General features: G+C 43.3%; 1 protein-coding gene across 6 annotated transcripts in view; it reads left to right on the forward strand.

Annotated features, from left to right (window-relative positions):
• IFT80 (intraflagellar transport 80) overlaps nt 1-12,511 on the forward strand; it is a 168,043-nt gene extending 155,532 nt beyond the window's left edge. For all 6 annotated transcript variants that reach the window (XM_039489312.1, XM_039489311.1, XM_039489310.1 and 3 more), the window contains 4 exons: nt 4,322-4,411; nt 4,511-4,683; nt 7,402-7,525; nt 12,360-12,511. In XM_039489312.1, coding sequence (XP_039345246.1) covers nt 4,322-4,411; nt 4,511-4,683; nt 7,402-7,525; nt 12,360-12,473 — 501 coding nt within the window. In that variant the 3' untranslated portion in view covers nt 12,474-12,511. The remainder of the gene's footprint in view (nt 1-4,321; nt 4,412-4,510; nt 4,684-7,401; nt 7,526-12,359) is intronic.
• The last annotated feature ends 261 nt before the right edge of the window (nt 12,512-12,772 follow it).

Below are 12,772 nucleotides of genomic sequence, written 5' to 3' on the forward strand. Positions count from 1 at the left end.
AAAACTCTTCTCTTTCACCAACAGAAGTTGGTCCAATAAAAGATATTACCTCACCTACCTTGTGTCTCCAACATCCTGGGACCAACACAGCTACAACAACACTACATACTAGAGATGAGCATGGTTTTTCTACTAAGAATAGCTGTAAAATAGGGTTTTTTTGTTTACATTGTGTTTCGAAACTTGAATTGAGGGAGGATCTGGGGTCTTTTGACAAACAATGTGATCAAAAATACCTCACAGTTGTTCTTTGAGTGCTTGTTTATATTGATTCCAATTAGGTGTGCGCACGCCGCATGCACGATCGTCTGAAGGTTTTTACCCTAGCAACACTCGGTGGGTCGGCTGAGGCGCCCCCTGGAGTGGCACCCTTATGGCACCGGATATATGCCCCTGCTGACCCAGTGCCCCCTCAATTCCTTCTTACCGCCCGTAACTGTCATTGGAACTGTGGAGCGCGGCATAGCTGATCTCCACCTCCCTAGCTCTTTACTCGTTGTACTGTAGATATTTGTTTAGTGTAGTTGTTAATAGTTTTAACATTATAGTGTAGTTAATAGTAAGTTTTGTACATAGTGTAGATAGTACTTGGAGGAAACGGGGTTTATCCCCTTCCCTCCTCCCTGGTACCAGGGCCCATGCCCAGGTCTCCGGGTTTCAAGCCTTGCTCAGCCTGTCTCGCTCATGTCCATTCCCATGTAGCTGTGCATGTGCTGTATGCACCATCGCCAAAAGCTTTTCCCCTAATGGTATTCAGGGAGTCGACTCTGGTGCCCCCTGGAATGGTGACCTCATGGCGCAGCACATACACACCTGCCAACCTACCACCTCCTCAGTTTCTTCTTACTAGAGATGTAAAATACTAAACAGTTAAATGGTAATCTGGTAAGCATTAGTCTTACTGGTTAACCGACCCTGTTAAACCCCAGCCCCGGGGCCACCTGGAGCAGCCCCAGGGCTGGCCAGAGCAGCCCCAGGTGCAGCAGCCCCAGCCCCTCTCCCTTTAATTGGCTAATTAAATAACATAATTTTAATTGTTTAAATGGTTAACTTTTTTAACAGATATTTACATCCCTACTTCTTATCACCTGTGATGGTTGCTGGAAAACTGTTTGTCTCTTGCTTTGCAAGTGATACTCCTTAGTGGTTCTTTATCCTGTAAATAGGTTGTAAATCATTAGAATTAGAATAAGTTAGCAAGTAGGTAGATAGCTTAGAGTAGTTAGTAAGATCCTGCCCTGAGGGGCTAGCTCACCTGGAAATCTGTGGCATGCCTTGGTCCCAGGGCTTCAAACAGTGTGCGGCGTGCCACAAACCCAAAGTGGTAAGTGACCCGCACGACAGCTGTCTAAAGTGCTTGGGCAAGGGCCACATTCAGGAACGGTGCCAGATTTGTAAGAACTTTAAGCCCAGGACAAAAAAGGAGAGAGATAACAGACTCAAATGCCTTCTCATAGAGGCAACACTTCACCTGTCATTGGAGTGGCAGCCCAAATCGGCACCAAGTACCTTGTCAGTCAGGAGTGCCCCAGTCACCTTAAGAGAGGCACAGCATGATTCAAGATCCGCAAAACCGATGAAAGACACTACCACTTGGTACCGACACACCTTCCGGCTAGCAAGAAGTCAGCGCCAGCCACTCGGCACTGCTTGCCATCACTGGTGCTGAAAAAGAAACCGAAGTAGTCAGACTGGAGGCCCTCTCTGCAAAGACAAAGGCCAGAGAGAGAGAGAGAGACTTGTGCCGGGCCACTCTCAGACATCGATAGAACAATCAGCACCAGTGACTCTGTCCCTGGGATGAGGTCTGTTGAGCCCATTGCCCATGGACTACCTGCCTAGGGAAAGCCACAGAGGGGATACATGACACCAGAGCCATATGAGGCAGTGAGGAGCCTCCATGCCCTTCCAGTGCTGCCATCTCCCCCAAGTCATGGACTCTTAGGGACAGCTCTGGCATCACATGACCTCTTGGCATGGAGGCAGGTGCCAGTTCTGAACAAGTCAGCAATGAGGGTGTGGCATCTTCATGGCAGAACTTGATGCCACTGGACCACTCACCACAGCGGCACCACTCACTGCTGCGGCACTGATGAGCACCGTGCTGCCATGATACCCAGGAATGGGTCCTCTGGCTCGGACGAGGCACCGAGCAGATCATAGGCACTTTGCAGCTATAGCACAAGGGCTCGTTCTATCAGCATAGCCACCGGCTCAATGGCAAATACCACTCTAGTGGCTCATGTGGAACCTGTGGGCTGTCCAACCATTCCAAGGTTCCAACACAGGATGGTCCCACTCGGTGCCATCAGAGGTGGGAGCACACCCACCTTCCTCCTTGGAAAGGGGTTTGATCCCCAGAGCTGAGATTGCTGATGTGCAGGATATCCCCACAGGAGACCCACCGGCAACAGAAGACATACAAGGCACAGTGCCAGTGAAAGCCTCATCATCTTCTTCCCCAGATGAGGCAGTGGCAGGAATGGCCATCACACCCATGCAAGATGACTATAAGGCTCAGCAAGAGTTTTTGTGTTGTGTTGCCCAAAACCTGGGTGTACAGGTTGAGGAGATCACAGAATCAGTTCCTGCCTTGGTGGACATTCTACCACCCTTGGGGCTGTCAAGAGTGGCCCTGCCCTTCAGTGAGGCCCTCTTGCAGCCTATAAGAGCTCTGTGGCAAATCCCTGCATCCCTCCAGCCCACAGCGAAGCAGGTGGAAAGTAAATACTTTGTACCCCCCAAGGGGTATGAGTATCTCTACACCCATCCCCCACCAGATCTCTAGTCATTGTGGCTGCTTACGAACGAGAGAGACAGGCAAAAAGAGCCATCACCCAAGGCAAAAGAGGCCAGGAAACTGGATTTATTAGGCAGGAAGGTGTACTCTACAGGGGGCCTCCAGCTGAGACTATCAAACCACCAGGTACTCCTAGGTCACTATGATTTTAATTTCTGGTCAGCCATGATGAAATTTAAGGAACTCCTATCGTCAGAGTCCAGAACTGAATTCATGGCCCTTGTAGAGGAGCCAAAGCATCCTTCCAGGTGGTCTTGGATGCAGCGGCTGCTGCTGCCCAAGCCATGGACACAGCAATAGTCATGAGGCTACTACCTCACGAGGTCCAACAAACTATCCAGGACCTACTATTCGAGGGGAATTCCCTTTTCTTAGGCCAATGTTTATCTTTGTTTGTTATGTTAATAAAGGACAAGTGTAGGAAGGATGTTAGGCCCTGATCATGCAAACTCTTAGAATAACTTAACACACTTTACTGAACTCAGTGGGACTATTCAGGTTTGTAAAGTTACATGCAGAAGTATTTGTACAAAAGGGCTGAGCATTAAGTTTGGACAATATCAAATGTGTGTGCATACTGTGTTTTAATCAGGTTGCACTCTCAGACTGCTTCTCAGGGTCTGTCCACACTAGTGTATAAAAGGTGTATGTTTTGATTAACCTGTTAAAACTCAATTTCCTCCTAGGCTTTACCTGGACTAGCTAATGTATTTAAAATTTTATTTGCCATGTCTAAACTAGTATGTTAAAATGTGTTAATTAAGGCATGTTAACTAATATGTTTTAAAAATATATCTTTTTATATTACTGGTGTGATCAGGCTCTAAGCATGAAGTGAAAGGAGAGAGAAGAGGAAAGATCAAAATGAGTCAGAATGTTAGGATTTTCTTCAACTTTTTTCCTGATTATATTTCTGTTGACTCTTTAATAAAATTACAGTCATGAAATTGAAATAAAGGAAAACAGAAGTGTTTATAAAATTCTCATAATTACAAATAGTTTTTTTAAAATTACCAGCCTTTTCTGGAAATCCACTAAAATACAACAGGAATAAATAGAAAGGAGAACTTTTTAAAACTATTTTCTTTTCATTGATTTGTTCGTCTATTTGTTTTGCTATCAGGTATTTTCTTCTTTCTCCTTCATTTACATACTGGATCAGAGTAGCCAGGATTGATAAATTTATATATTCGCTGTTATTGAGAAATAATAGTACAATGATTAGGCATATCTCTGAACTCTGGCTCAAAGTCATTGTTAGCAGATCACAGTACAGGAATTTTCATACTGCATAGTTATTGAGAAGTAACCATATAGTGATTATGATCTTAAGACACACACACATGCACACACAACTAGACTGTAGGGATCTGCACAACTGAGATAAATTATACAGTTGTGTATCAGTACATCATTTTCAGTAACTGAACAGCATCCCTGCACTCTGGCTGAGAAAAAGTGCATTTTCATATAATATAAAATTAAAGATGTTTTAGCATTTTTATTTTGTCTTATTTTTAGGATCAAACCATGTGGGCATGCTTAGCTGCTATGGCAGTTGCTAATAAGGACATGACAACAGCAGAAATAGCCTACGCATCAATCGGTGATGTAAGTAGATGAAATTAAACTATTTTTTAACTAAATGATTGCAATGCTAATTTTATTAGTGTGTTTCTCTAGTTAAACCATCACACTTTGTTTTAACAGATTGACAAAGTTCAGTACATCAATTCTATCAAAGAACTTCCATCAAAAGAATCAAGAATGGCTCATATACTGCTGTTCAGTGGAAATATACAAGATGCTGAAATGCTGCTTCTTCAAGCAGGCCTTATTTATCAAGCTATTCAAGTCAACATTAACCTTTATAATTGGGATAGGTAATATTTCTCTCAACATACCGTAGCTGCTACCATTAATAATCTTACTAAGATTAAGTTTTAAATGTTTAGAGAATTAGACACTTAATTGACTAATCTATTAACCATAGTTGCCTGGACCCTGAGAAACATTGAATTAAATCATATATCATGATGATATACAAAAGAAATAAAATCACTGAAATGTTAGAATACATATGTATCAGTGCTATATTTAAGGTGATATGTCAGTGTTTCCAGGTATTGCCCTATGATAATGGTGTCCAGCACACCCAGAGAAACTTTTCATGACTTTAGACACACAGAGTTATGTGCACTCAACAAATTAAAACTGTTTTGAAATATCTTCTTGCTTAAAGTAGTTACACAACCATACTGACTGTTGTCATTATATCACTGGGAGAAAATGAGTTGTGAATTTTTTTTTTAAATAAAGAATTCAACTTTCCGTCACGTGTATGCGCAGCAGTGTAAATCTCATCCCAGCATTGTTTGGGGTCTCTATGTCCAAGAGATCCTGCAGGAGCTGCTGCTGCCACAAGGAGAGAAGAGTCTGGCTCCACAGGATGCTTCACCTCTCTCTCTAATTGATGGATGGAGAGAGCAGAGTCTGCAACGGTGGGGAAAGTTATCAAGTCCCCAGCTTATTGCAGAAAGTTCTTGCTACTAGCAGGGAAGAAGGGAAATGGCAGGTAGCTTCTTTTAAATCTGCTTGCCTGCCTCCTTACTGATTAGAGAAACAGGATGGGTGAGGTGATATCTTTTATTGGACCAATTTCTGTTGGTGAGAGAGACAAGCTTTCAAGCCACACAGAGCTCTTCTTCAGGTCTGGAAAAGGTACTTCCAGCGTCACAGCAAAGTCCAAGGTGGAACAGATTGTTTAGCATAAATAGGTACATATTGTAAGGGAACATTCAAGATAGAGCCACCCTGCATATTGCAGTGACGCTGGGTGTACCTTTCCCAGACCTGAAGAAGAGCTGTGTGGCTCGAAAACTTGTCTCTCTCACCAAGAGAAGGTGGTCGAATAAAAGATATTGTCTCTTTAATATGGGTACAGCTACACTCCCTTACTGATTGTCTGCCACCTCCCACATCCTCAACTTTCCCAATTCTGAAAGTTCTTCTCCAGCTGTCTGAGTGTTCCAGAGTAAGCAAAAGGATGGTGCTCAAAAAATGTCTCTCTTCCCACAACAGGATTTGGGGAATAGGTTAGGAAGAATTCCCCCACTAGCATGGAAACCATCTTCCCCGACCATGACAACAATATGTTTAGGCCCCTTTACTATTAATTGGGCAGAAGTCCGCAATCTGCCCTCACCATGGCGAATTGTGGGTACAAAATTAGAGGTCCCTTTAAAAATGTGGCACTTCATGTCCCTGTAGAGAGAAAACTGGACCTCTCTGTATGCCGACTTTTCCACTATAACAAATTTAGAAAAAATGCTTACTCAGCTCCAAGTTCAGAGTCTCATGCCACATCTGTTCAACATCCAAAATAATCATTTGAAAGTTAGAGATAAATAGAGCTTGGCTACGCTCAAATAAAGTGGAAATAGTACTTCCTAAATGTAATGGGGGAAATTTGCCTTCCTTACAGCTTTAGATTTAGGTAGCATTTTAACTCATAAAGGACTCATAATCTAAATATTGCTTCAAAAATGCATTATTGGTTCTGGCTGCTTAAAGTAATTAATATAGTTGGGTGCATCTGTCTATTAAAATAATATGTAAATGCAGTATTAGCATAATTCCTGTAATTCTCTTTCTGTATCATCATTTAACACTGTTATTTTTAACAGGGATGAAAGTTCAGATACTATGAACTGCTTAATTTGATTCCTAACACAAAGTCTTATTTGATGTCGACTTTAATTTCAGTTTAGTATTGTGCATTCTGAGTACTTAAATGAAGGTAAAATGAGAAACTAGCAAACCACCTTTCAATCTGAATTATGTTTTCTTTCAGAAATGTTCTTTATGGGGAAAACTCAAACAATTAAAGTATGTTGCCCAGTGGGCTTCATTAATGCTAAGGATGACACGTAAATTAATTTAGAAAATTTATGTTTTCTGGCAAGCACACATATATCGATCTGTGTTTTGCTGATGTTGCCAAGAATGTCTTACCTGGAAAACAATGAATAAACCATTCTAAGATATTTAAATTTATTTTTATATCACTCCAAAAGAAAATATAAACATAGATATATCATAATAATGCAATGGCTGCTGAGCTTCCCATCTTTAGGGTGTTGTAAAAGTGGTCATTTGCGTGTGCTATATCTGTTCAAGTAGATGCTCTCCAAGAGCCAAGCGATTTTTTTTTAATTCATAGCTATAATAATTTCACTAAAAGTTAATTTTTTACCCTTTCTTAGTGACAGTAATGTAGTCAAAAGTGAAAGAGGGTGTGTTTTTTCAATTACTTAAAACAAATGCTGTTGTCACATTTCTATAATGTGATTAGGTTGTCAACAGAAAAATGGTAATTATATATCATAACATACATCACAAAGTGGATAGTGTATCAGGAAAAATTGGTTACTCTCACCTTCCTATGGTTAACACCAATGCTAAATTGCTTGGCACCTTGCATCAGGAAGATCAACCTCCAGCACAATCGCTGTACAGATCTCTTTTTGTAAAACCAAAGTAATTGTAATTGTGTTAGTATTTTTTTTCAGCATGACAAGCTCATTTTTCTTTTATTCCAGGGCACTGGAACTAGCAGTGAAGCACAAGACACATGTTGACACAGTTTTGGGTTATCGACAAAAGTTCCTGGAGGACTTTGGTAAAAAAGAAACCAATAAGCGATTTTTGCAGTATGCAGAAGGTGTAAGTATTCTGTGGAAACTTAGCCCTATATTTTCAAAAGGTCAGCCTGCATTTTGTGGTTACAATTTGTGAAAAAAACATTGCTCCCACATTTTTGCTTTAATTCAGCTGTGGATGTAAATCTTGGTCGTAACACACTGTTTATCTGACTGCAAGCACAAATTGAACGCTTGATGTGGAACTAGTAACATTTGTGAATGCAATGTATCTGGGGGCATAAACTAAGTCTGCATAAATTTTGCATCCTGAAAACATGCAGGGGCTTTTATTTTGGGGCACACATTTTGTACATAAACAGGGAATTGGGTTGAAAATGTACCTTTTAATGTCTTCAGTAACACAATGTATGAATATTAATAGTAACAGTCAGTAAGGTTAATCAGAAGAAAAATTAAGAGCCAATCATGAATTATTATACTATAGATTATATATACACATATAATATATTTCATAGGCATACAGTTTCGCAGAATACCTATAATTCTAATTTTAGTTCAGAACAAAAATATCAACTTGAGTTGATTAATTGTGTAGTATTTGATATTTTTTTAAGGCCAGGAAGAGGAACTATTATGGTCAAAACCTTGCTGGAAGTGTAAAGTGGGAAGCCAAGTTACAAATCCACACAATTTGGGCTAAATCAATTTTTGCCTTTATTTATAAATTTTCAGACAGAATTATTGTCATCAATAGTGTATGAACATATATTTATGTCTGACAATAAACAGATAAGATGGAACACGTAGGGGCCCAAGTTATTGAGTTGCAGGGTACTGGGAAGCCCTTCTCTACTTCATGATGGTCATCTCAGCCTCTGATCCCTGGTCTTTCAGTCGCAGTTCTTCAATTTCTGGTCCTGTATTTCTTCAATTTGGGTCTTTTTTCACTTTGATTCCTGTACATTTCCACATTACAGATTTATTAGCTTTTCTCCAATCAGCATTAAACTTTGTCAAACATAATCTGTACAATATGCACATACAAGTTCTTTAAGTGCTTGCACATGTCCATTCCCATATAGGTGTGTGCGTGCCCCAAGCATAGTTTCCAGAAATTTTTCCCCTAGCAGTGTCCGTTGGGTTGCCTCTTGCACTCTTGGGTGCCACATGCACATTGCTCCAGTAGAAAGGACCCTGGTGACCTTCAGTTCCTTCTTACCACCCATGACGGTTGGTTGGAATCCAATTGCTTAGAACACTTCTTTCGTAGTGTTTTTTGATACCAGTTGTGTAAATAGTTGTTACAGTTAGTACTTAGAGTAGTTTTAGGTTTTAGATAGCTCGGACACCCCAACACTTAACTTGTGGGATTGTCTGCCTTCCCAGTGCCAGGGCATGCCTCAGTCACCAGGTTTCAAGCCCTGCGCTGCCTGCAGTAAGCCTGTGTCTCTGAGCGACTCCCACTCGAGCTGTCTCAAGTGCCTGGGGGAAGCTTATAGGTAAGACCATTGCCAAATCTGCAGAGACTTCAGGCCCTGGACCACTAAGGACCAAGAGGCCCGACTGAAGGTCCTCCCAATGGGAGGCAGCCTTATGACCAGCTTCAGAGCCACGCTCAGCCTCAGCACCAAGCACCTCAGCTTTGGTGCCAAGCACTCCTCCATCTAACCGGGACTCTCAGCACTGATCACCCTCCCCGGTGCCTAAGAAGAAGCACCAAGAGAACACCACGTCTCCAGTGCTAAAATGTAAGGGAGACAGGGAGCGAGTGAGATCCGCGCCACACCACACATCTCCCGCAGCACCACAACATCAGGTGCTGGCAATTCCAGTGCCACAGCAAGCTCCTCGGACACCTACAAAGGAACAACCTCAGAGTAGACAATGCACCAGCCAGTTTATGGTGCCATCAACTCCCGAGGCATTCGCAGTGGCCAGGGACCTTCTCAGCCTACTCAAGACTCGGCACCACCAGTGCCACCAAGTGGCAGGAAGCAACCCCTGAACCTCACCCGGTGCTGTGGCCACTGTCTACAGGGAAGCCCCCATTGTCAGCCACAAGATTGCCTCATCTACCGTCTCTGGCACCAAGCAGCATGGCTCTGCCTTGGTCTCTGCATCACAGCTCAGAGTCTTCGTTGGACTCAGAGTATTGGTCATATTTCCCTCTTCTACATAACTGACATCATTGCTGTCTGGGCATCCATACCATACCACGGCTCCGTCTTCCGTGGTACCACAGGGTCCATGGGTTCCACTGACGATACAGTGGCCCTTTTGGAACCCTTGAGAGTTTCCCCTTCCTCGGGGCACCCCCTCAAGACACACATACTCCATTGTTTCGGTGGTGAGAGCGCCCCTGGCACCGCGCAGGGAGACTCCGGATCCAGACTTCAATACCGAGCACAGTACCAAGTCTCAGGGGGAAGCTCACTGGGCCCTGGTGGTTGCCAAGGACATACAAAGGCCCTGCAGCCTGTCCTGTCCTCTCCAGATGAGGCACAAGTGACAGCAGGGGTCTCCCCTCTGCAAGACGACCACAAGGCATACCAGGACTTGTTAAAATGGGTAGCCTGAATTTGGGTGTCCAAGCAGAGGTGGTCAAGGAGATTGTGCATGGCCTCCTGGACATCTTATCACCAATAGGAGACTCTAGAGTGGTCATACCTCTTTATGATGTCATCATGACCGATCAAGGCATTGTGGCAAACCCCTGCCTCTCTCCATCTGACAGCAAAGTGCACAGAGCACAAGTATTTTGTACCAGCCAAGGGGTACTAATTCCCTTTTTCTCACCCTCCCCAGGATCCCTGGTTTTTGTGGCCACCAATGAGAGGGGCCACCAGGGACAGAGGGCTCTTACACTAAGGCAAAGTAACCAAAAAGCTGAACCTATTCTGATGGAAGGCTTCCACAGGGGGCCTTTAACTTCTCATAGCAAACCAGCATGATGAAATTCAAGGACCTTCTCCCACAGGACTACATACAGAGTTTTCCTCTCTTGTCAAGGAAAGGGAAACTGTGGCTCATGCCTCCCTGCAGGCAACTCTCGACGCCGCTGATTCTGCAGCCAGATCAATGGCCACTGCAGTGACAATGCGTAGGAGTTCGTGGTTGTAGTCCTCGGGGCTACCTAACGAAGTGCAACAAATTATTCAGCACCTCCTGTTTGAGAGAACATTGCTTTTTTGGGAGCAAAAGGAGGGCAGGCTGCATGGCCTCAAGGACTCAAAAGCAACTTTGAAATCACTAGGACTGTACGTGCCAGCAGGGTCAAGAAAGCATTATAGGCTACAACAGACAGGCCACTACTTCTATCAGCCTCCTAGGCAAGACCAACATAGGAGGAAAAATAGGGGGGGTTAAATGCAGACCTTCTCCCCTGTCCTCATCAGCAGGTCCCACTCAACCCCAACCCAGACACTCAGGATCATCAAAACACTCGTTTTGACAAGATGCTTGAGGTAGGCACTGCTATTCCCCCGCATCAGATCCAGCTGCCCCCTTATTATCCAGCCGCCTTTCCCACTTCTTGGATTCCTGGACTCAGATCACGTCAGACCGCTGTGTCCTCAACACAATAGCACATCTGGTGCTCCCAATGACCAGTCCTGCCTTTACAATTGTCTCTTCAGCTTATCTTGGAGCACCTGAAACAACCTGGAAAATCAATCAAGGTTCACCTACTTGCCATTTCTGCCTTCCATCCCAAGGTGGACAGCCAATCAGTTCGGTCCTATGAAAAGGTCATCCAATTTCTCAAAGGTCAGAGATCCTTTACACACACCTCTGCCCGGGACTTGACCCTCATCCTATCAAAACTCATAGGACTCTCATTTGAACCGTTAGCATCATGCTCATTGTTACACCTTTCTTGGAAAGTGGCCTTTCTGGTGGCCATCACTTCGGCCAGAAGAATCTCAGAGATCCATGCCCTCACATCAGAGCCCCCATACGTGATCTTTTTTAAGGTCAAGATACAGCTGCGGCCACACTATCATTTCTTCCTAAAGTCATCTCACAGTTCCAATGGAGTCAAGCAATCTTTTTACCAGTATTTTACCCTAAGCTGCATGCGAACAGAGAAGAAAAGCATCTCCACTCACAGGATGACTGGAGGGCCTTAGCTTTTTACTTTCATGGACCAAGCCGTTCCACAGATCTTTGCAACTATTCATAGTGATAGCAGAAAGAATGAAAGGTCTCCCCATCGCTGCACAGAGATTCTCTTCATAGATTTTATGAGTTCACAAACATTCCACCCCTGGCTATCCTTACAGCTCACTCTACAAGATGCCAAGCCTCCTCCACGGCTTTCCTAGCACAAGTTCCGATTCAGAAGATCTGCAAGGCAGCAGCCTGGTCATCCATTCATACATTCATGATGCACTGTGCCACTGTTTAACAGGCTAGCGAGAATGCGGGCAGTTTTGCAGTCAGCCTGTCCTTGAACTCTGAACCCATCTCCTATACAAGTGCTTGTGAGTCACCTATTTGGGAATGGATATGAGCAAGCACTCAAAGAAGAAAAGACGGTTACTAACCTTTCCATAAGCCACCTTATGATCGCCTTATATCCAAATTCACATTATTGCGGGGCGCGTTATAGCGGGATTTCCCTGTATTTGTTGAAAAGTATCAAGTTTGTTTCATTTCAAAGGCAGGAACCTCCGATAGCATACTGTTCATTAGATATTGACTATAGAAGAGAGCCACCAACTGATACACACATGTAACTTGCATTAGCATTAATGGTAGTTATATGTTTGCATCAAGTGGAGACCTATATAACGACAGAGCAGATCACTTTGTGACTTGTACCTTCATACTGTTGCTCATTAATACATATTTAATATAATGTTAACACTTACCTACTATCTTTCCTGTTCTTACAGTTGGAAGTTGATTGGGACAAAATCAAGGCCAAAATAGAGATGGAAATTGCTAAAGAAAGAGAACGAGCTGCAGCCACTCCAGCAGTCAGAGCCAGTGTAACAGTACAGCGCTAAATACAGTGCATGTCATATTAAATAGCTGTTTCACTACACATTTGCTGTATCAGTATACTGATAAATCCAAGGATTATCATTTTCCAGGGAGTGGGCTATGGAAGTTAAAGCTCTGAAATTAGTTAATTTTTGCTGAATGTTGGACAATGGGCAGAACTGTATTCATATGTGTGTAGGCCAGTTATGATCTGTGCACCCCATCCTGCTTTCCTTACTCTTGTGAGGAGTCCCAGTGAAGTCAGTGGAACTACTTGTGTGAGAAAGAGAGCAAGATTGACTTCTGTCTTCCCATTATTTAA

Source organism: Mauremys reevesii, linkage group 9 (assembly GCF_016161935.1).
Source record: "Mauremys reevesii isolate NIE-2019 linkage group 9, ASM1616193v1, whole genome shotgun sequence".
Lineage (NCBI taxonomy): Eukaryota > Metazoa > Chordata > Testudines > Geoemydidae > Mauremys > Mauremys reevesii.